The sequence below is a fragment of the Dasypus novemcinctus genome, chromosome 1 (assembly GCF_030445035.2).
Source record: "Dasypus novemcinctus isolate mDasNov1 chromosome 1, mDasNov1.1.hap2, whole genome shotgun sequence".
NCBI lineage: Eukaryota > Metazoa > Chordata > Mammalia > Cingulata > Dasypodidae > Dasypus > Dasypus novemcinctus.
In genome coordinates, this window is record NC_080673.1 from 200,117,079 (window position 1) to 200,141,414 (window position 24,336).

Here is a 24,336-nt window from a genome sequence, read left to right on the forward strand (position 1 = left end):
TATTAGATAGCTTGTGACCATAGCTGTGGTACTTAACTTCCAGGCCTCAGTTTCCTCATATGTGAAATGGGCTAACAATGCTACCTAATTCATAGAGTAACATAAATCATTTTATTTTTTTTATTTTTATTTTTTGTGTATGGTCTGAGGTGATGATCCACCTACATTCCTTTGAATACAGACATTCAATTTTCACAGTACCATTTGTTGAAAGACTATTCTTTCCTAATTGAGTGGATTTGACATCCTTGTCCAAAGTAACTGGATTACTTATGAACTCTCAATTAGATTCCGATGGTCTATATGTCTCTTCTTGAGCCACTACCGTGCATTTTTGATTACTGTGGCATTGTAAAAAGTTTTAATATGAGGAAGTGACTTTCCAACTTCATCATTCTTTTTCTTTTTTTAAAAATTTTTTACACTTTTTAAATTAAAGTTAATAGATTACAAAGAATATTACATTAAAAAACATTTAAAAAACATAAGAGGTCCCCATATATCCCACCCCCCACCCCCCACCCCATCATTTTTGTAAATTGTATTTTTTGAAGATATATACATCATAAAGCATTTTAAAAGTACCTAGTACATAGTAAGCACTCAGTGAATATAAACTATCACCTCTAGTTTTATTTTACTTATTTTTTAATTTCTTGAGGCTTCAAGTAAATGCCAGGTGCCATCCTAAGCACTGTACATAAATCATCTAATTCTCACAGGAGCTTTAGCAGACAGGCATGGCTACGTCCATTTCACAGATGAGAAAATCACGGCCCAGAGAGCATAAGAAACTTGCCCAACATCATTCAGTTAGTAGGTAGCTGAGCTGCCCAAGTGGGAACATTGTAGGACATGGATTCAGGAGAGCAGCATCTAACTCCCAATGTGGTCCTCTCCACAGTTGAAGGACTGGCCAGCCCAGGACACACAGAAGGATGCCAAGATCAATATGACTTACCTCCTAAAATGTATTCCTTTATTTATTCAACAAATATGTGGGGAGTACCTGCATATCACTGGGGCTACAGTAACAAATGAGACAAAGTGTCTGCCCATGTGGGACTTACATTCTCATTGGGAAAGATAGACAACAAATACAAAAACAAATGCACAGGATAATTTCATATGGTGTTGGGGCTGTGAAGAAAACAGAAGGGTGAAGGGATGGAGAGGGATAGGCACTGGGGTTGGGGGGAGCAGCCTTTTCAGATAGAATGTCAGGTGGAGACATTTAAGCTGAGACATTGGTGAGATAAAACCATCTGTAAAGGGCAGAGGGGAGAGTGATACAGGCAGAGGGGCCAGGAAGGGCAGGGGCCCTGAGTCAGGAGCCAGCCTGGCATGTCTGGTTGGAGATAGGATGACTCATGAGCCTGCGTGGCATGAGTGAGAGTGAAAGAGTCAAATGATGTGGCAAAGCAGGGTTTTATAGGCCCTGATGAAGAGTTTGAAGAGGATTCAAATGGCAGTGGGAAGCCATTGGAGGTGCTCCTTTGTGGCACGTCCATGTATGCTTTGAAAGGCTCACTTTGGCTGTCCTGCGGACAACAAACCACGGCAGGAAAGAGTGGATGCAGGGAACCACTTGAGGCTATTGCAGCAATGCAGGTGTGAAATGATGGTGGCTTGGACCACCACCCTACTGTGGGACTGGAAATGGGAGAAGTGGTTGGATTTGGGGTATATTTTGGAAGTAGAATGAATAGGACTCAGCAATGGTTTGGATATGGGTTATAAAGAAAATGAAAGATTTAATTATTGTTCCTGGATTTTTGGCTTAAGCCACTAGGAAAATAGAGGCTTTATTTGATTGGGGTGACTATGGAAAGTGGGATTGATACCTATGTGTTGGCAGTGGCTACTAGTAGATATTCAGAAGTTGTGTTTTGAATTTTCTTGGTTTAAGATGCCCACTAGACATTCAAATGCAAGTGTCAAGTAGGCAAGACTGGAGTTCAGAGGAGAGTCTGGGCCAGAATGTAATTGGGAATTATCAACAATTAAAATAATGGGACTGGATGAAATCATGCAGGGAGTCAGTGTAGATAGAGATGAGAATAGAAGAGACATGAGCCAGAGATCTGGGACAACCCAAGGTTAAAGGGTTGGGGAATTGAAGAAAAACCAGCTTTGGGCTTGAGAAGGGGATGCCAGTGAGGTAAAGAGAAAACAGGAAAGTGTGGGGTCAAGGATGCCCAGAGAAGATTGTGTTTCACAAAGATTGTGTATCAAATGCAGCTGAGAAGTTGTATAAGGGAAGATGGAATTGGCCACTGGACTTGTGAAGTGGACAAGAGCAGTTTCCATGGAGTGGTAGGAATGAAAGTCTAATGAGAGTGGGGTTGAGGAGAGAATGGAAAGTGAGAAGACAAGGAGTTTATTAAGGAGTTTTACTTTAAAAGGAAGCAGAGACAAGACGCAGTAGCTGAAGAGGGATGAGGGCCACGAGGGACAATATTTAGATGTCTTCTCAGGGTAATGGCAGAGTAGAGAAGGACCTGGATTCTCTACTGGGGTGGGGCATAAGCATGCAGGAGATGGGATCCAATGCACCAGGAGACTGATAACCCTTACTTAGATCAAAGCAGAGGAATTTCATCCAGGCGCAGGTAGGTTGGTGAATTTGGCGGTGGAGGATGGCACCTTCATCTGATAATACCTTCTGCCTCCTCCTCTGTGAATTGATGATATCAGGAACGCTGACAGCTACACGTGTTAAAGTTTAAATGAGATGAGATGAGATGATTTATGTAAAAGCCATGAGGTATCTAGAACCACACTAGGTGCCTCACATTGGCTCTGCACTAAGGAATAATCTTCCCTAGGAGTGGACCCGAGAATCTCTCTAATATTTAAGTGTGGTAGTGAATCTGATAAGCAGCCAGGCTTGAGAAGCCCTCAAAGATGCTATACTTACTTTTTATTATCATTAGTATCATACTACTATCAAATGTCCAGCCTACCTATAGTAAGGAAGAGTAGAAAGTGTATGGAACTAGGAGAAAGCTCTTATTTCCAGTCAAGTCCTTTGTCTCTCACAGTCTACAGAGTAGGGAACATACTGTGTTGGTCAACGTCCAGGGACCCTCAAATTCTGATCCTACAGCTGCATTCCTCTCCCATCTTATGTCTCTCAACAATATCTTCACAACTTACTCTACCCTAGACTGTACACCAACGTGGATCTGTCCTGTGAGGTCTCACGGGTAAACTGGGACCCATCAATGGGCACTATAGCAAGACTATTTTGACTTGTAAGAAAGAACTTTTCACATAAGCCACGGTCACCCCTGGGATGGAAGGTCATAGAGGACGGTGGCGTTCCTGGGTTCCAGGAGCCAGGGCCACATGGTAGAACTGCCCAGGGGAAGGGGAGGTTGCTGGGACCACAGGGTTCCCTTTGAAAGAGCACAGGGAAGAGAAACAAACAGGCACCCGGCAGGCTTCTCCCACTTGTACACGCTCACAGCATCCATGCATTTGTTTCGTACAAATCAAAAGGATCATGAAATAACTTTCGTGTGCTAATCTATTTGATGTCTTATCCCTGCCAATGTCATAAAGTCCATGAACATGAGGACAGGAATGACTTGTTCACAGTGGTATACCCAGTATCTGGCACTCACTAAGTATATGCTGAATGTATGCACAAGGGAAAACCCCCACAGCGAGGGCTGTGGACCAATGGTGCGAGCCAGGTCTGCTCAGCTCTAGAGCCTCACCTTCCACCGCTCCTTCCAACCACCACCTGCTTTCTTCCTAAAGCTGACGTGTCAGCTCCATGGACAACCCCGGCGAAGGGCTGGGAGCGCTGAACCATGCTACGGGGGTGAAGATATTCCCTTAGCAATTTGAGGTTTCACAATTACAGGAATTAGTACCTTCAGGTTTATTTTCATTGACTCCTGATTCCCTGTTTTTCTTCATCAGAATAACAAAGGTTAGTCTTGAATAGAATTTTTGTTTTAAGTCTGTGCTGAAACAGTGTTTTTCTTCCCATCGTAAAGTCCATTTAGATTAATTTTTTAAAAATTAAATTGTATTTTAAAGATAATTAAAACATTCATGTGACTTAACTTTCTAAAGGACCAAATGAAAATAAAGGAAAAAGCTTTTTTTTCTTTTCAGTTCTCAGCCACAGCCACTTAGTTCCCCTTCCCAGAGGCAACTGGTATTACCAGTTTTTGTTTGTCTTTCCCAAGACTGTGCTTATCTCTGTGCACACATACACACACACCTTCTTTTTCCACCCAGATTGCTGCCTAGTAGTCACAAAGTTCTGTACTTGCTCCTTCACATTGAACAGTATATTCCTTCCTAACAGAATATAGAAAACTACCTCTTAGTTTCATGCCTGCCTAATATCTCATTACATAGATTGATAAATCATAATTTATTTAAGTAGTCCCCTATTAATGGACACTTGGGTTGCTTCCAATCTTTTGTTATTACAGAGTATGCTACAATGGGTAATACGTACCATAGTCATTGAACCTCAAGATTTTGTGACTTTGGGATTCTCCAGAAGGATGTAGGAATGGGGTGAAAAAAAGTAACAGAAGCTTGAGATAAGCCAGAAACAGTGAAAAAGCTCTGGTCTGGAAGTCAAGATATCTAACCCCTAAAAGTAATAACAAAGTCCCCTTTCAAGTCCCTAGCTTTTTACAATCTACAATCTAATATCTTTCAACTCGCTGAGTTCTGGGGGTTGGGGAAGGAAGAACTGACAGAGGTTAAAATATTTCCCCAGCTCCTTGACTCACTAGTTATATGACCTAAATCAAAGTTTCCAATTTGTCTGTGTCCCAGTTAACTTACTTATAAAATAGGGATAACAATAGTATCTACCTCATAGGGGCATTTTGAGGATTAAAAGAGCTACTCATGTAAAGTGCTTAGAGCAAGTCTATCACATAGCAAGATTCAGTAAAAGTGACCTATTGTGATTCCTACACAGGTGAAGATAGGAAAACAGAGGGATGAAGTTCAAAGCCACTTAGCTGATAAAATACAGAGCTGGCACAGGGTTCCAGGCCCCAGGCCACGAAACAAGCCATGCCTCTCAACCATGAGGTCTTAGGGATATGTGCACAAAGCAGTGATAGCCATCCTGGCACAAAGCGATCAGTAATAATTATGCCATAGAAATGTGCCCATCCTTGTTTGAGCCTTATGCTTAGTACTGTGTTTCATGCAATCTGAGATACCACTAGGTGTAAGAAGCATTGTTATTTGATGAGCCACTGACAGAGAGGGGAAGGGAGGAGAGGCGGGAGGGAGGGAACCAGGGAGCTCGCCATGCGGGTTACCAGGCTACTGTCCACCGGACCTCACCCTCCTCTTCTCTGCTATATGATGATGGGGCCAGGGCCTGCCAGCCTCAGTTGCCCTTTGTAGCTGTTGCCTCTTAGAATCCTCCAACCAGGGCACAGGAAGGGGTCTGGGGGGCAGAAGGCAGGAAAAAGGACTTGCTTCTTTTTATTTACCTGAAGTTCCTGCCAGGGTCCCAAAAATGACCTTGGCAATGGCAGGTGGCTCCAACTTCCAGCTTTTCTCCACAGCCCAGAGCTGGCCCCATGGCGGTCCTCAGAAGACAGGACCATTGGAGCGTGCCCCATCCCCAAGGTCCGGGCCAGCTCCTCAGGGGTCCCCACCCAAGCCCTTGAGGTATGGCCCCCAGCCTGGCGGGCCCCTTTCTCAGAAGCCCCCCATGCCCTTTGGCCATTTCAGTCCTCCAACACCTGCTTAGTGCCTTCCCTCTGTTAAATTCTCTCGGTTGAACTAACCAGTGTTTCCATGTTCCCCCATCTCATGGATTATAAGGCGAAGGTGGCAGCAGGGGGGACTGAAGCCCCACTCCCGACCCTGGGCCGGCGCTCCCCACACTGTGCCCTGCTCCTGGGCTGGACAGGCTGGTGACGTGCCTCCTAGGGCCCGGCCTCATCCGTGCCCTTCCTTTCTTCCAGGAAGCACACCTTGCTGGTCAACAACGCCTTTGCCGTTTCCGCAGCGTTGCTGATGGCCTGCTCTCTCCCGGCAGGAGCCTTTGAGATGCTCATCGTGGGTCGTTTCATCATGGGTGTGGACGGAGGTGAGGCGTCCGCCTGCGGCGAAGGGCCAGTAATACATCCCCAGGGGTGTTTGGATGCGTGAGGGGTGTTTGGGGAGTCCCAATGGCTGGGGCCGCTACTGGCCGTGACTTGGTGGGCGCCAAGGCAGCTCAACGCCGGTATAAAGGGGACAGCTCCCTTGCAACACTCCGGCACCCTTATCAAGGCGCAGCAATGGGGAGGGACACCCCAGCCTGAATGCTTCTGCACGTGTGGTGCCCTCTGCTCTGTCACCTTCGGCATGACACCCGTGTCCCGAGGTTGTTTGTGGTTTCCAGGAGTCTGATGAGAGTTGGCTTTGACTTGCTCATTCTCTCATTTCTTCACCGAGGATCAACCCGGCATTCTTCTACACGCCGGGGTCACCGTGGTCAGCAAGGTGCGCAGTCCCCACCCATGGGGCTCACACTCCAGTGGGGTGGACAGATACAGAGATGCAAAAGGTGGAGAGTGGAAGTCCTGGGAAGAAAGCAAAGCAGGGCGAGGGGAGGGCGAGGGCTGCTGGGGTAAGCCAGCTGGGAAGACCTCACGGAAGAGCAGACGTAGGAGCAGAGAGCTGGAAGAACCAAGGGCGGGGGAAGCAAGGGGTCAGCCAGGGAATTCGGTTCCTGGCAGTCTAGGCCAAGGGCTTGAGGAAGAACCATGCAGAGAAAGTTCAAGAGGGACGAGGCAGCGTGGCTGAGGCTGGTAGGTCAGAGGGAGAGTGGATGGTGACGAAGTTGGAGAGGAGCCAGGGTCCGGGCCACACCGGCTTTTTTGGGCCACAGGAAGAACCATGGATTTGTACCGCGTGTGATGGGGAGGCAGGGACGTTTGAGAGGCATATGGCATGAACTGGTTATGCTCTAGTAGGTTTCTTCCTGCTCCTGTGTCAAGAAGAGAGGGTAAGGGGGTGGGCAGGATGGAACCAGGGAACGGCTTGTCTAGGGGACGTGGGCTGTGTCTGAGGCAAGATGGTGGCCGTGGAGGCGACACGGAATGGCCAGATGCTGGGTCAGGGTATGAGAGCAGGTGACTCAAACCATATTGTACAAAAAAGAAGGTATTTACAAAAAATGTTCTGCTTTCTTTCTAAATATGTGCATCTAGAAAATATTACTTTTAAGGTCTTGTGGAAAGAGTGCGAGCTTTAGGATGAGAAATTCCTGAGTGTGAATCCCAGCTCTGCTGTTTGCCAGCTACTGACTTTGGTAACTAAATGACGCTGAGCTACCGTTTCTCCATTGGTGAAATGGAGATAATAACGCCTATTATGAGGGGCCTTTATAAGACTGAAGTGAAACCATATGCATAAACTGTCCGCCACTGCCTGGAAGCTACTGTGAACTCATTAAAGGCCAGTTCCCTTCCCAGTCTCTGTCTTCGGAGCCGTGAGCCCCAGGCTTTCGAGGAGGGCTAAACAACCCGTCTCAGGGACAGGTGAATGGGAGAATGAGGGCCCAAAAAAATTCAAGGTGAAAGGAATCTTTCCACAAAGTCTTGCCTTACTTTTGTTTTGTAATTAAAGCTGGAGACCTTTGTCTACTGCGGGGAATAATTCAGGACTTTGCAGTCATCCCAACCGACCCACAGGAAAATAAGCAACCTTGGAATGAAATTACTCCTCATTCTCTGTATTTATGGTGGCAGGATAATGACCTCAAAGAAGTCCACGTCCCCATCCCCAGAATCTGTGACTATGTCCAAGGCAAGGGGAGGACGAAGTGTGCAGATACAATGAAGGTTGCTAGCTCAGTGACTGTAAAATAAGGAGATCGCTGTGGATTACTGGGTGGGTCCAAAGTAATCATAAGGTCCTTAAAAGTGGAAGGGGAGTCAGAAGAGAGAGTCAGATGGGTGGCAGCTTGAGAAGGACTCACTCTACCATGCTGGCTTTCCAGCTAGGGGAGGGGCACAGGCCAAGGAACACAGCTCCAGGAGCTGGAAAAGGCCACGCGATCAGCCTCCCCTAGAGCCTGCAGAAAGCAGCACAGTCCTGACAGCACCTTGATTTCAGCCCGATGAGGACCATTTTGGACTTCTGACCTCCAGAACTGTAAGGTCAATTTGGACTGGTTTAAGACAGCAATTTTGTGGTTAGAGCAGAAATAGAGAACTCATATAAACACTATAGGGCAGGCCCTATGTTACGTAATCAGGGCACAGAGGTTAATACTCATACAATATTCAAGTAGAAGGGAGATGGCTGTAGAAATAATGCTTATTGGCAAGAATAATGGCATTCATGTTGCATTTCCTAGTTGGACAATCATGTTATTTTATCCTCCTTTTACATATGCGAAAACTGAGGCTCAGAGAAGTGCCATAGCAAAGTGGCTAAGAGTGAGGGCTCTGGGTTCGAACTGGCTGGGTTCAATTTTGGCTTTGCTGATCTCCTGGGCAATTTCTAGGTAATTTCTAGTCTGTATCAGTTAGTTTTTGCTGCATAAAAATAACCCAAATTTAGTGGCTTGAAACAATTAAGTAGTCTGTGTCAGTTAGTTCTGCTGAATAAAAAAGCTCCAAACATAGTGGCTTAAAACCATAAGCTCTTTACTGGACTTCACTTCTGTGGGTGGGCTGGGTGGATCTTTCACCTGGGCCACCTCCGGTCATCTCTGCTAGGATCGCTCACATGCCATGGTTGACTGCATGTTGGTTCGTGGCAGGATGATGGTCTAGGATGGCCTCACTCATGCATTTGGCTGGTGACAGGCTGGTTGGTCTGAGCAGGACCAGCTCACCTCTGTCCCATGTATGTGGTCCTTCAACCCCTGATATGGTACCCTGTGCTTCCTCACCTGACATCCTCAGGACTCCCTTATGAAGAACAAGTGCTAATGAGCAAGCACTTTTAAAATCCCTGCTTGTAACACATTTACCAATGTCTCCTTGGTCAGAGTAAGTCACACTGCCAGGTGCAGTTAGTGTGGAAGGAGACTAGCTCCTGGAAGGAGTGGCTGCAGGGAGGGTGAACAAATTGGCGGCTGCTACAGTAACAGGTCACCTCCCTGGCTTGGCCTCTTTTTCTCAAAGAGTTCAATAATAGGCTTGTCTTGTTGGGTTATATAAAATTAAATGATCTATTACAAGAGTGAAGCCCTTAGTATAGTTCCAAGCAAATAGTACCCAAACCCCACCCATGACCCTGGGAATGGAGTTGGTATTATTATCATTATTGTTGATATTATTTTATCTTCAGTTAAGAAGTTACAAATGCAGGATTTGCACTCAGATAGTTTTCCTACTTAAGAGGAAGAGGGGACGAGATTGTAGCATATGACCTGGAAAGTCATATGGAAGCAACTGTGAGTGTCTCTTCCTGCTGGTTTTGCATTTTAACCACTTAGCCTCTTTCCTGTTGCTTTGACTGCATAGCTATTCTGAGGCCGGTGGCACTTACTGCACAAAACTGGTTGCTTTATGAATTTCTTTAATTAAAAAGAAGTTGCATTCAGAGATCAATGCCATTTTTACAAACCTACACATTCAAAACAAATGTCTTTTATACCCTTCCCTGTGGACGCTCCAAAAAGAAATAGAAGAAAGAAGAGGGAGGGAGGAAGGGGAGGGTTAGGAGGGAAGTAGAAGAGAGGGAGACCAAGGAGAGGATTAAAACTTGATCCTCCTGACTCTGGAACATTGCCTGCTAGAGCCTGGCCAGGACCTGGAGACTTTATGTCATTTATTCTCACCTAACCCTCTCAAAGCAGATAGAAAATTTTGAGGGCATTTAAGGTGAGGCAATCAGTCAAAACAAAAGAAAATTGCTGCTCATGAGTTGAATGGCTTCCCAGCTCATAAATAATTAAAGGCAAACAATAAGTCTTTGGAAGGCTCTAAGAGTCTGCAGCTCTAACTGGGTTCTCATGGAGTATTTTAGCCCCATAGTAGAAACATGGGTCCCTTCCTGAAGTGTCCTTTTTTCTAGAAAGTTTGGAGACAAACACATTTTTACAATGATACAAAGATGATATGGTCTTGAGTTGGAGGCAAAATTCATGAAGATTTTAGAGTCAGAGTAAGAGAGTCCAGAGATACTTTGTGTTTGTGGAAGATTGTGTTGAACATCTCCCTACCATGGCCTCCTAGTGCCACACACTCCCAGGGTGCAAATTCACATCTGCTGTATTGGGAGGACTCCAGTGGACAAGTTAGAGCATGAGATATTTAGAGAAGCCTCAAGGAATCACAAGTATAGGATGTACCTTCAAGTTCTGGTTCTACCATGGACTTGCTGGGTGACCTTGAGAATGCCCTCCACCTATCTGGGCCTCAATTTTATCTTGAAAATGAAGAGAAATGCACTATGGTAGCTGAAGATTCCACCAGCTCTAAAAACCTGCCATGATTCTTTTATGGATCATAAAGTTACTTCCATGAATGGGCTCTTGAAGCTTTTAGACCACACTACCCCTCGTAGCTTCAATGCTTCCTCATCAATAAATGTCCCAGGAGAGGAGCCTGGGCATAAAAGTACAAGGCAGAAGCATCGACCCTCCTGGCTGTGAGGTCAGTCCATGTGGATCGGGTCGCCTGGATCTACCCAGCCTCCTGCTACAGGCTCCCAGCTACAGGACAGATAATACTTATGAGCAAACTCGTATTTATCCTTTATCATTATTCTGCCCTCAGTGATGTCTACATCCTCAGCCCTGAACCCGTGAATATGTCACCTTACATGGCAATGGAGACTTAGCAGATGCAGTTAAGTTAGGGATCTTGAGATGGGGGGTTGCCCTGGATTAGCTGGATGGCCCAATGTCATCACATAGTCCTTAGAGGGAGGCAGGAGGGCCAGGGTCAGACAAGGAGATGTGACGATGGAAGCAGAGGTGAGCGATGGCTTTGGAGATGGAAGGGGTCTGCCAGCCAGGGAGTGCAGGTGGCCTGAGAAGCCAGAAGAGGCTAGGAAACAATTCTGCCCCAGGGTCCCTGGAAGGAACAGCAGCCCGGCCAACACTTGACTTTGGCCCAACGAGAGCACCATTTCAGAATTCTGACCCAAGAACTGTAAGGTAATAAAATTGCGTTCTTTTAAGTCACAAGTTTGTGGTAATTTGTTACAGTAGCATTAGGAAACTAATAACAAGCACTAATCATATTATTTATCAAGTCATATTATTATGACTTGAACTAATTTAAAGAAGAGAGAGGGAAGTATTGCCAAGAAATGGATTCTAGTTCCAGCCCTGCTGCCTGCTAGCTGGGTGGCTTCGGACACATTTCTTTACTGCTCCAAGCTGTAATTTCCTCTTGGGCAAAGTAGAGATAAAAGTGCTTACCATTATTTCACGATTAATTATTCAGATACTGTTATAGGGCATGGGCGTGTGTGTGTCCCTGCAACATCACCATCAGAATCAGAACTCTTTCCTGTGTTTACCCGGGAGGCAATGGAAGCGCAGAGAGCCAGGGAAGGCACTCAGGGTCCAACAGATAGGCTGGAACTGAGGGGGAGCCCGGCTGCCCACCACCGCCGCCGCACTCTTTCTAGGTCACAAGACTAAGAGGGACAGGGGGCCCATACTTCAGGATCCGTGCATCCTCTTCAGGGCTTTTCTACTTCCCTGTTTTTCCTGAATTCATTGCTTTTCTTTAAATGGACTCAAAATACATTTGAGAAGAAAGTAAAACTCACCGTGGCTTTCAGGCCCTGGGTGGCCCCCCTCTATTACCCCCGGACCTTCTCTCCCCCGCTTTCCCCTTGCTCGCTCTATGTTGGACACGCCATCCTTGCCCGCTCCAGTGACAGCTGGACTTGGGAGGCGGCAGGTGCTGCTCTCCACCCTGCAGCATCTTCCCGGAGACAGCCCCTTGCTAGCTCCCTTGCCTGCTCAGGACCTTGCTCGACCGGGGCCATCATCCCACCTCCCTGCTCCTAGTCCCTATTTTTCCTCTCCTGCTTTCCTTTTCTCCAGAGCCCTTATCACCAGCAAACACACTGCATGTATTTCAGTCTCCTTCTAGTACCAACCTCCCCAGAACGCAAGCTCCTTGATGGCAAGGCTTTTAGTCTCGCCTCGGTGACTGGCACAGTGACCATCATACAGTACATGTGTATAAATATGTGCTGGCTGACGATTCAATGGGGAGGGATAACTCCTTGCCCTAAGGAGAGGGTAAGTCTAAGTATATACCCAACGAGAGTCCTGCTTGTGTAAATAATTAGAAAAAGCATGGGTTTGAAGATGTCCGATGGCTACCGAGTTAGAAGGACTTAAGGAGAGAAGCTCAGAAAGACAAAACTTACCAAAATTGACGTAAGAAGAAATAGAAAATCTATCTTTTAAATAAGTTGAACATTTTAAATAAGTTGTACTTTACAACTTTCCAACCAAGAAAACTCAGGGCCCAGATGGGCTTTTTATGAAAGAAAGAAGACAAATGCCATGCAAACATATCCAGAAGGATTCCTTCCCAATTTATTTTATAAAGCCAGCATATCTGTGAGAGCATATCCTGACAAAATCTTTACCACAAAGAAAAATTACAGGCCAATATTATTCACAGTCATAGATATAAAATCCTGAACAAAATATTAACAAACAAACCCAACAATATATAAAAATGTAGCAAGACCCAGATGGCTTATGCCATAAATTGAAAATGAGATTAACATTTGAAAATCAATCTAGGCAATTCACTAGATTAAAAGCACAAATTTTAAGGAAAAATTTGATTATCTTGATAATGGCAGAAAAGTTTTTTGATAGAATTCAACATCCATTTATGGTAAAATAAATTTTAAAAATACCTCTTAGCAAACTAAGAATAAAATGGATGTTTCTTGTACTGACAGAGGGTATCTTTAAAAAACTCCATCAATCATCCTTCTTCATAGTAAAATGTTAACAGGTATTTGAGTTCAAGAGCAAAACAAGAATGCTTACTCTTACCACTTTGAGCCAAAGTTGTATTAGAGGTCCTAGTTAATGCAAGAAGGCAAACAAAGTTGTTTTAAATATAAGACCTGAAAATTAGAAAAGAGTGAACATGAATGTATATAAGCTAACATGAATGTATATAAGATTTAAAAGAATCCATAGACAACTTCAGAATTAGTAAGTAAATTTAGCTTAGCAGGGTTCTTGGATACTAAATCCAACTTTACTTCTATTAAGTCAAAACTCTAAACGTAATCAGAATCTTAGATAGAAAATAAAATTTACAACTTACACCTTTAAACAACATAAAGGCCATTAAGCACCTAAGAATAAATATATATAAACAGACTACAAAATATTATTGAGAGGAATTAAAGAAGACAAATAAGTGGGGAGGGATATACCACACCCACAAATGGGAAGACTCAGTCTTAGAAAGTTATCAATTCTCTTAAAATTTATCTATAGATTCTAAGCAAATTCAGGCAAAATCCAAGCAGATTTTTTCATGGAAATTGCAGGCTTATTCCAAAATGTATATGGAAAGTCAAAGTGTCAAAAATATCCAAGATAATCTTCCAGAAGGAGAAAAATGGGAGAGTTAGTCTTCTGCCATCAACAGAGCTTCAGTAATGTAGCAGTGTGGTGCTGGTGCAAAGACAAGCAGACCAGTGGACTAGAAATCAGACTTCTGTGGCAGCCCATCCATCTGTAGACATCTGCTCCATGGCAGAACATTTTTGCTGCGGAGCTGAGCAGAAAGGGCATCTTTCCAAATAGTATGTCAGGTCAAATGGATGTTCATCTTAAAAATGACCTGTGACCCCTGCTTCACCCCATACGAAAATAAATTCCAGGGCGATTGTAGCTCTCAATATGAATGGTCAAACAATAAATATTCTTGAAGAAAACATAGAAATACATTTACACCACTTTGGAGTAGGCAAAGATTTTCTAAACAGAAGAGAAAAAGGACAAGCTTAGAAGAAAGAGCAATCTACATTCAACTTAAGGACTTCCGTTCATCATCAAAAAACACCATTATGAGAATGAAAGGATAAAAGTAGATGGTGGCTTCTGTGTCGGAGCCACGTTGGTGGCAAATTCCAGACCTGTCAACCCTGTGGTGTGCTTTGATGTCAGCACCGATAGCCAGGAAGTTGGCACGTGAAGATCTTTGCAGACGTAGTGCCTAAGATGGCTTAAGATGGCTGAGAACTTTAGGCAGTTCTGCATGGGAGAATTTGGAAAAGATGGGGTTCTAATAGGATACAAAGGGAGCACCTCTGCAGTGTCATAAAGGATTTCATGATTCAGGGTGGAGATTTTGTTAACAGAGATGGTACTGTAGTTGCCAGTATTTACCGAGGGCCATTTGCAGATGAAAATTTTAAACTTTGACACTCAGCTCCAGGCCTGCTTTCCAGGCAAACAGTAGTCCCCGTACTTCCAGTTTTTTATCACCTGCCTTGGGCCTCCTTGGTGTAGAATAATCTGATTGGCCCCTGGGTTTGCTTCCCTGCCTGCTGCTGCCCCATTTGATCAAAAGACCTTGGAAGTATCACAGATAGAGGATCCACAATTCTCTGTGTTTAAGTTTTCAACTGTAAAAAAAGTTTTGTTTTGTATTCGGTTAAAAAAAAAAAGTTGATGGCAAGGAAGTATTTGCAACAAATTAAACTGGCAAAGGGCTCATAGCTGGAATGCATTAAGAACACCTACAAATCAATAACAAAACACAGGAAACCTATTACAAAAATGGCCAAAAGATGTAACAGGCCATCTTCACAAAATGGCCAAGAGATATATAAAATCTCATTTGTAATTAAGGAAATACAAATTAAAACCATGATGACTGAAAATGAAAAAGACTGGCAAAGTCAAATATTGGTGAATATGTGCAGCAAAAGGTCTTTCAGACATTACTAGTAATGGTGTAAATTGGTACAATAATTTCGGGGAACTGACTTTATCTACCTATGACCCAGCAATACTATATGTGTACATATAAATAATCTTCCATGCAAGTTCATGTGCACCAGAATACTTGTTCAAGAGTGTTCCTAGCAGCACTGTTAGTTGCAGCCTCAAGCCAGAAAGCCCTGGAATTGAAATCCCATCATTTGTTCTGACTAGTTTCCTATGAGATGGTGTTTCTTATCCCCACTGGGTAGGGGGAGCATCAGGCGAAGGAAGCTAACACTGGTAAGCCTGCCTTGGTTGTCTGTGGCTGCCATAACCCATTACCCCAGACTTTGTGACTTGAGCCAACAGAAAGTAATTCTTCCAGTTCTGGAGCCCAGGGATAGAGAACCAGGGTGTGGGCCGGCCCCTGCTCCCTCTGAAGGCTTCTGGGACAAATCCTTCTTTGCCTCTCATGGCTTTGGTGGCTGCTGGCCATCCTGGATGCCCCTTGGCTTGTGACAGGATCACTCCATCTTCTGCCTCTGTCCTCACCTGGACTTCCCTGTTGTGTCTCTGCATGTCCTTCTCCATCTGTTATATGGACACATGTCACTGGTTTTTCCCAGCTGATCTCATCCTGACCCTTCTTTTAATTATATCGGCAAAGACCATATTTCCAAATAAAGCCACATTCTGAGATTCTGGGAGGACATGAATTTTGGGGGGAACCCAATGGGGTGTTCGTCCAGTAACGGCATGTGAGCTGGGTGCCTTACATTTAATAATTAAACCCCACCATAACATGGATAAGTAGCAGTTAATAGCCCTGTTTTGCAGATGGGTAAGCCAAGGTTAAGAGATGCTAAGGAACTTGATCAGGTCGTCTAGGGAGGACACTGTATATCTGGGATTTGAATCTACTCCAGTATGATTAACCCTCTATCGTACAGCCTCTTAAGCAACTATGTGTTAAATTCATTGGTGGCTGTCCAATTTTTCAGTGAGGCCAGATGCTCTCAAGTATGTGTTTTGGATAAAATTTCAAATATCATCTGGTTTATGTTGTGCTTTTCCAGATAATTTCCTGTAATTTACTTCTCAAGCATGTTTGCCTTGAGTAGTGAACCAGAGAAATTTAGCCCTGGTTGGGAGGCAATGAGTGAGAGTCTCAGCTTATAAATTGGGCTGTGCACTCCCTTCACTAATTTTTATAGGAAGGGTTTCCCTGCAAGCTAGCAACTGGGTGGATTCAGTTTACCTTGAGGTACGTGGATTACTGCTTAATCTGAGGCAGGAACTGTGCAGTAGGCATTAAAGAGACCAAGGCAAGAAAGATTTTCGATGACCTCACAATCAGGGGAAAGCTTGGACAATAATAATAATTGCTAGTAGTAATTTGCATAGAACTTTAGAATGGGTAAGGCACAGAGCATATCAGATTTAACTCTCACAGCAACCCCAGGACATTAGGCTCAATTCTTTTTTTTTTTTAATTGATTTTGTAAAAATATTACATTAAAAAAAATATGAGGTCCCATTCGACCCCACCACCCCCACCGCACCTCTTCCCCCCCAGCAACACTCACTCCCATCATCATGACACATCCATTGCATTTGGTAAGTACATCTCTGGGCATCTCTGCACCTCATGGTGATTGGTCCACATCATGGCCCACACTCTCCCCCATTCCATCCAGTGAGCCCTGGGAGGATTAACAATGTCCGGTGATTGCCCCTGAAGCACCATCCAGGGCAACTCCAAGTCCCAAAGGCGCCTCCACATCTCATCTCTTCCTGCCACTCCCCATATCCATCAGCCACCATGTCCATTTTTCCCACTCCAATGCCACCTTTTCTCTGAGGTCCTTGGATTGGTTGTGTCCGTTGCACCTCTATGTCAAGAGGAGGCTCAAATTCCACATGGTTACTGAATGCATTCCTCCTACTTTCAGTTGTAGGCACTCTAGGCTCCATGGTGTGGTGGTTGTCCTTCTTCCCCATCTTGTAGATGGAGACACCAAGACTGACGGAGGCTAGCTCACTCGCTCAAGGTCTCCCCATCTGCAAATGTCAGTATTTCACCCCAGGAGGCAGGCTGATCCTGAGCATGGGGTCAGTGCTCCAACCAAACCATGAATCTGCCTGGAATAAGGGAATTTAATAGACTTATAAAAGAAACCGATGGTCTATAAAGGCCTCTTACAAATCCTGCCCAGGTACAGGTGGAAAACAAGGTTTCTTGAAATTGGCAAGGTTTCATATTATTTTTATTAACAAGCCTTCCTTTCTGTGCACTATATTGTATTTTGCAAAGCATTTTTTGTTACTATTACTTTCTTATCATAAAATCTGTCATTAGCCTCTGAGCATGTACATTTATCTCAAAGGTTATGAGATCATATGTGGATGACTTAATCTGTAAAATGCTATACGATGGGTATGATATCTGCCACAGCCACCTCCCATCAGTTATGTAAAGAAGAATTATGAGCAACTTCAGAAAGTTCTGGCTAGTGTGACATCCATCCAGGAGATGGCCCTGGGCTCTTATCTGGAAATCAGGAGGCAGAAGGACCAGCTGGATCTCCTGGCCCGTCCTCTCCTGCAGCAGATCATCTTGAGTAACAGATCCCACATCATGGGCACTGCATAACAGCTCTTCTTTCTGAGCAGCCCTCCCGCCAAGGAGGCTGGCTCTGGACCACCACAAGACTCTGTGCCAGGACCTCTGCCTGCCACAGGTCCTCCACTGAGAACCAGCATTCGATCCCACACAGTGATTCAGTGGATGCATCCTACACCAAACTGCAGGAGTGGGAGAGGACAGCACAGCACGCCCTCCATGGAGGAGCTGGTCCAGAGGTACAACAGGATACAACAGGATAAATACCATCCCCAGACCTAATCCATTCCCGACACAGACAGAATCTAAACTGTGTAGCACTTTGTGAAGTCATTTCATCTGAGGCCCTCCAGAGCGTGGGAACAGCTGATTGTGCCATGTCTGACCACGTCTGCATGCGGTTCTTCTTTGTATATGGGGATGATCAAGTGGGTGATGCCAATACTAACACCCAGGACCCCAAGGAACAGGATGGGGAAATTACAACTACTGTAACGTATGGAGAATACTTAACAATAGTAGTGTAATATTTTTGCAGCCATGGTAAAGAGATATCAATTCTAAGGGACAAGAATGGGGGGGGGTATAAGGGGCTATGTGATTTTTCCTTTTGGAATAAGGAAAACATTCTAAAATTGAGATGACGACAGCATGACTCTGGGATGAAAATGAGTGTCACTGAGTGTACGCGTTGAATGGACGGTACAAGGCGTGGGACTGTATAACACAGTGAACCATGTGGTGGAAGATGGACTGAGAACATTCTCTCATGAACTATAATGAGTACATAAATACTAATACAGGGTGTTAGTAATGAGGTGGGTTGGGGAAAATACACCAAATGTAAGATATGGGGTAGAGTTAATAGTAATATTTTGACTATGCTCTTTCATAGTTTATAACAAAAGTTTCACAACAATGCAAGGTGTTGGTGGAGGGGTGATGTATGGGAGCCTTGTGTGATGACATGCATGTTTGTTTTGTAAGTTCACAATTTTTACTATATACTTATTGTTTATGTATGTTCATGTATGCATGGTATACGTCAATAAAAATTTTTTAAGGAAAAAAAGATACAGAAGGAACTCAGGTTTAGACCTGATTGGAACTCAGGTTCACACAAACTGAGGGAGCCTCCATCTTCCTTCCACCCCCATTCCCCCCAGAATCCATCTGCCCTCATGAAAGGGCTCAGGAACAGCAGGGGAGGATACCCCAAGAAATCAGGGGGCCATTACCAGCCAGAACATATGTATAACTGAATAAATTTGGCATCCAGAAAATATTTATTACTGGAAAATGTTTATTAAAGCATTTATCACTACCGCCATCACCACCGCTATCATCAGGAGTTGACCCTATGAACTGCGCCCCCAGCCACTTTATGGATTAAATGGTATTGGCAATTAGGCAGAGTGCTGGGCAGGGTGCTGGGCTACGGTGCTACTCACTGTCGAGGGCAAGGCAGGGCCAGGGGAGGTGCCACACACACAGTGCTCCGCGGAGAAGGCAGCTCTCACCATTGCCGTGCTTCCTCCACAGGCATTGCCCTCAGCGCGCTCCCCATGTACCTGAGTGAGATCTCACCCAAGGAGATCCGTGGCTCTCTGGGGCAGGTGACCGCCATCTTCATCTGCATTGGCGTGTTCACCGGGCAGCTGCTGGGCCTGCCTGAGCTGCTGGGGAAGGTAAGCGTGGCTCCTGGCCAACTGCGTCCATCTCACCTCATGCCCCATCTCAGCTCCCTTCATCCCTTGCGGGAACAGCGGTCATCAAAAGCGAACCTTCTTTCCCAAAGCTTATTTCCTAGTCTCGGAATTCCTGGGGGACCAAGATTTGTACTTAGTACTGGAGAAAGTTGTTGGTGGGTTGGTTCCCTTGATTGGGTTTGATTTTTTTTTTAATTTAGGATATAAAGAATATGGAACAAATTTAAATCTTACAGAATGTTCAAATCTACCCACCCAATACCCTGAATTAGTGCTATTTTAGGCTTTTTTCATTTCTTATACAAATTATACAATTATAGTTTGTTGGTATTTTTTTTAAAATGGAATTATGCAACACATTGTTTTGCAACTTATTGTCTTTATTTGATACATTTTGGGCATCTTTCCAAGATGTTTTGTTTAGGTCTGCCTCACTCCTGAGTCTTTCTTCCTTAAATAAATATGTAACTGTACAGTGTTCTGCCTTTGCAACAGGCAGGCTGAATTTGAACCCCAAACCATTTCTTAGCTATGTGGCTACTTTACCTCTCTGAGCCTTGGTTTCTTACACTGTAAAATGAGCATAATAAGAGCTATTGCAAAGAGTGGTCCTGAGATAATCTGAGAAAAGACTTAGCACAGTGTTTGGCTTGATTGGGAGTTACCAGCTCTGGAAAATGCCACCAAGCTGAGTAACAGTCTAAAGAATTCCTACCGCTGACGGCACCGCTGTAGCACAGCTGCCCAGCTCGTCCCTGCTGGCCACGCTCTCCCCTTGCTTCATCATTGTCTACTTCCCTTCCCACCATCAGTGTTCCCTCTCCTCGGGGGCACAGCCCTCAGATAGGGAAGAGCTGGAAAACATCATATTCAATTAATTCCCACCAAGGAGGCTTAGACAGTCGAGACCACCGAAAAGCACTTGAGGGTTTTCTTTTCTTAGACGTTCGTTCAATGGGAAGGTGACGCCAGGAGTCACTGTGGGGAAGAAGGAAAGTGGGGCAGAGGAGGGAAGGGAGTGTTAGAGCAGGGGAGGACCCATCCCAGAGGGTCTCTAGGAGCTGGTGTACTACCCTCCTGGGGTTCTCCCAACTGGGGCCCAAGGAAACCAGGACACGTTGTCAGCTGGCAGGTCCCATCAGCGTTGGGCGGGGGCTGCTCCCAGGGGCACACATTCCAGCACATCCTGCCCGCCCTGTGTGCAAGCAAGGGGGCTCCAGTTGTTATAAAAAGCTCTCGGAGACTCATATGTTTTTGCAGTTGGAAGTGTTTGCTCATCCCACGTGGAGTGATGAGGACCACTGGGCACTGAGGGCACCCACCACAGTGAGGTTTTACATTCTGGGACGTGGGGTGCTAGAATACAGGTAATACAGTGGGTGCCACTGGGGCCCCACGCGGATCCCATGTGGGCAGGTGTATGTATGCACATGAGCACACAGATTAATAGAAACATCTATTAATGCATCCATTCACTGACCTACTGTGTGCACAACCCTGCTCTAGCTACAAGGAATACAAAAAGGAGTAAGGCAGGGTCTCTACCTTTCGGAAACATCATGGCAAGGAAGCAGCTGGTGACAACACAGTGTGATCGTGCTGTAGTGTCACAGCACGATCACACTGTGTGTTTCTTTTGTAAGTTCGCACCTATTACTATACACTTACTGTTTATGTATGTTTATGTGTGAGTGCTATACTTCAATACATTTTTTTTAATGAAGAAGAAAATAGAAGAAATGTGGAATAACCCTGGGGGAGACTTCAGAGTGGCTCGTGGCTTGTGGGGAGGCTGAGAGATGAGGCAGTTCAAGGGGTGACTGAGTTGCAGTGGACTTTGCCACAGGCAAAGCAGGAGCCCTGGGAGGGACTAGAGCAGGGGAGTGCCATGGCCAGGTGTGTGTGAGAAGGTGGCTCTAGGGTGTGGGGGGCAGATGTGGACCAGGATGGGAGGGGTGAGAAGGGAGGAGAATGACTGGGCAGGGGACGGTTTCCACTGCCCGTGGCAGACGACAAGGCTCGAGGAAGTGACGGAGGAGAGGGGAGAGGGGGTGGGTTCAGGAGGACTGAAGGAGCCAGTCCACAGGGCGTGCTGACTAACCGTCCAATCAGGGTGAGGGGTGGGCATGGCAGGTGGCTCCCAGGGAGGCAGGGGACCCCCTTCCCACATGCACAGGAAGGGCAGGAGGGAGGGAGGGAAAAGATGGATTTGCTCACCATTACTGAGGGCCCACCACCTGCCAAAGACTGTTTTAGTCACTGCAGCCGTTCACAGCAGACAGTAAAATGTCTGCAGGACTTTAGCAGGGGGAGGCAGAGAATAGAAACAAATGTATTTGCTTAATTCATATCAGAGGGTCATGTAGCATTTGTCCTTCAATGCCTGGCTTGCTTCAGTCAACATAAGGTCCTCAAGATTCATCCATGCTATCCCATGTGTGAGTACTGTATTCCCACTTACAGCTGTACTCAGCTGTATTCCATTGTATGTATATACCACATTTTATTTATCCATTCATCTCTTGCTGAGCATTTGGGTTGATTCCAGCTTTTGGCAATAGTGAATACTGCTGCTATGAACATTGATGCACATATATTGGTTTGTGTCCTTGTTTTCTGTTCTTCTGAGTATATACCCAGCAGCGGAATTGCTGGGTCATATGGCAAATCTATAGCTAGTTTTTTGAGGAATCACCAAACTGTCCTCCACAATGGCTGGACCCTTCTACATTCCCACCAGCAGTGGATGAGGGTTCCCATTCCTCCACATCCTCTCCAACACTTGTCGTCCTCTGTTTTTTTTAATAGCCGCCAGTCTCATGGGTGAAAGGTGGTATCTCATTGCAGTCTTGATTTACATTTCCCTAATACCTAGTGATGTTGAGCATCTTTTCACGTGGCCATGGGAGTTGCTGAGGGCAGGGAGAGAGAATAGGAGATGAGAAGTGAGGGCATTTTCAGGACTTGGAGTTGTCCTAAATGATATTGCAGGGACAGATGCAGGATATTGTATATCCTGCCATAACCCAGTAAATGGACTTGTGGGAGAATTAAACTACAATGTGAACTATAATCCATGCGGTGCAGCAGTGCTGCAAAATGTATTCACCAAAAGCAATGAATGTGCCACAATGAGGAAAGAGGTTGTTGATGTGGGAGGAGTGGGGGAGGGTATAAGGGAATCTCTTATATTTTTTAATGTAACATTTTTTGTGATCTATGTATCTTTAAAAAAAAAGACAAAAATTTTAAAAATATACATACACAAAACAAATGTATTAATAACAAATGAGCACATGCATTAGACAGTGTTACTTACTAAGCCATTCAAACTCTCACAGCTTCTTTGTGAGGCACTAATAATCTAGAGTCAGGGAAACAGGAACTGAGAGAGAGAAAGTGCAAAACTAGCAAAATATTGGTGCTGGAACTGGAGCCCAGGTCTGTCTGATTTCAGTCCTACATGTGGTGCATGTTTTATACAGGCAAGAACGGGGCACGCCTGTTTCTCTGTGAAACAGAAGCTTAGTAAGGCAGGGCTGAGTCTGCTCACGGCTCCCCCATCCCAGCTGGCTGAGCATCCCTAACCTTAGAGGCCGCTCCTTTCCTGTTCATCAAGCAAGGGGGCCACGCCAGGAAAGGAGATTCAGAGCTGGTTGACATGCACGACCTTTAAAGTTTTGAATGTTTTGCTAGTTCTTTATTGTGGTAAAATACATATCATATAAAATTTACCATTCTAGCCATTTTAAAGTGTTCCATTCAGTGGCATTATGAATAACTGATAATTTTAGCCCATCCAGGTCATGTCATAGACATCGGCTTCTAGTCTTTTATTATGGACCCTTGTAAATGGTTCTGGTGGTGATTTTGCTTTCCTCTTTTGCATTTAACAATCGCAGTTGTCATATGGATGGCATTTCTAGATGAATGCAAGTGTGTTGAAAACAGTCTTCTTACCAAAGAGAGGTTGTATGTTCAAAAGGCTTTTTTGCTTTTTGCTTTTAAGGATAATTAAAAACTCTAAAAACAAACATGTATGTGCCAATTAAAAGAACAATTACAGCCTTAGTTTGTTGGATATTAATATGTATCTTTTAAAATCAGTGAACAGTACTGTTGTCCTCCAGGAGTAAAATAAGCAAATAGCTGCCTCAATGGCAGTGAATGGACACAGAGAGGAGACAACTGGCAGGGGAGAGGGAGGAAGAGGGGAAGGGGAGAGAAATTTTTTAAAAAAATTAAAAAATAAAAATAAAACGTCTCCTGGGCTGCAGCACAGAGAAAGGATTGGGTCCCAGCTAAGAAGGGGGCCATGGCACTGGGACAGCAGAGAGATGCTGGGAGCTTGGCTTACAAAGGGTTGCCATGGGGCACAAGAGAGGTGGATGAGACGGAGAGTTGAGTGAGTAATGGGATGTGGCATCAGAGGGGAGAGTCCAGGGTCACGTCCCAGGGCTTGGCCTTGTCAGCCAAGTAGAGTGATGGTTCCAGATGCTGAAATAGGGAGCCAGGGAAGAGACGCAGCTTGCAGCGGAAGAGACGGCCAGACCACTAAGTGAACTGCCCCAAGTCACAGAGCAACTTGAAGGTAGAGTTGATTTGAGGACCCAGGTACGACTGATGCCCTGTGTCCCCATAACACAGGACTCACAAGCATGATGCTTGTCAAGAAGCCCAGCCCCTGTCCACCAAGCCCCAGGCACACCACGGAACGGTGTATAGTGGACCCCGTGGACTGTCTTGTCCCATCAGATTGGAATTTTCCAGATCGTTTTGGTCTTGTCTAGTATGATGTGTAAATAACCCAGTAAATACCTTTTTTTTTTCCTTCACATACTTGCTCCACAATGGATATGAGGTTTCTGGTACAGGAAAAACATGAAATGGGAAATTTTCATTCATTTCTTTGGGATCTGTGATACTCTGGCCAAGTGAGATCCAAAGTTAGCTCATTGAGTGTCAGAATTGCATGTTCACTGTTTTAGCCATGTTTCTCATTTACCTTTAAAGATAGATACAACTAAGCTTCCATTTTAAAGGATTAAGAGAGAAGCTGTGCCTAGAAGGAGGCAATCACTTGAATGCCAAAGCTGGAGGCTTTTAGAACAGGCCACCAG

General features: G+C 44.9%; 1 protein-coding gene across 2 annotated transcripts in view; it reads left to right on the forward strand.

The window, feature by feature from the left end:
• SLC2A9 (solute carrier family 2 member 9) overlaps positions 1-24,336 on the forward strand; it is a 274,455-nt gene that overhangs the window by 94,229 nt on the left and 155,890 nt on the right. For both annotated transcript variants that reach the window (XM_023587389.3, XM_058301081.2), the window contains 2 exons: positions 5,970-6,094; positions 19,050-19,195. In XM_023587389.3, the coding sequence (XP_023443157.2) occupies positions 5,970-6,094; positions 19,050-19,195 (271 nt within the window). The remainder of the gene's footprint in view (positions 1-5,969; positions 6,095-19,049; positions 19,196-24,336) is intronic.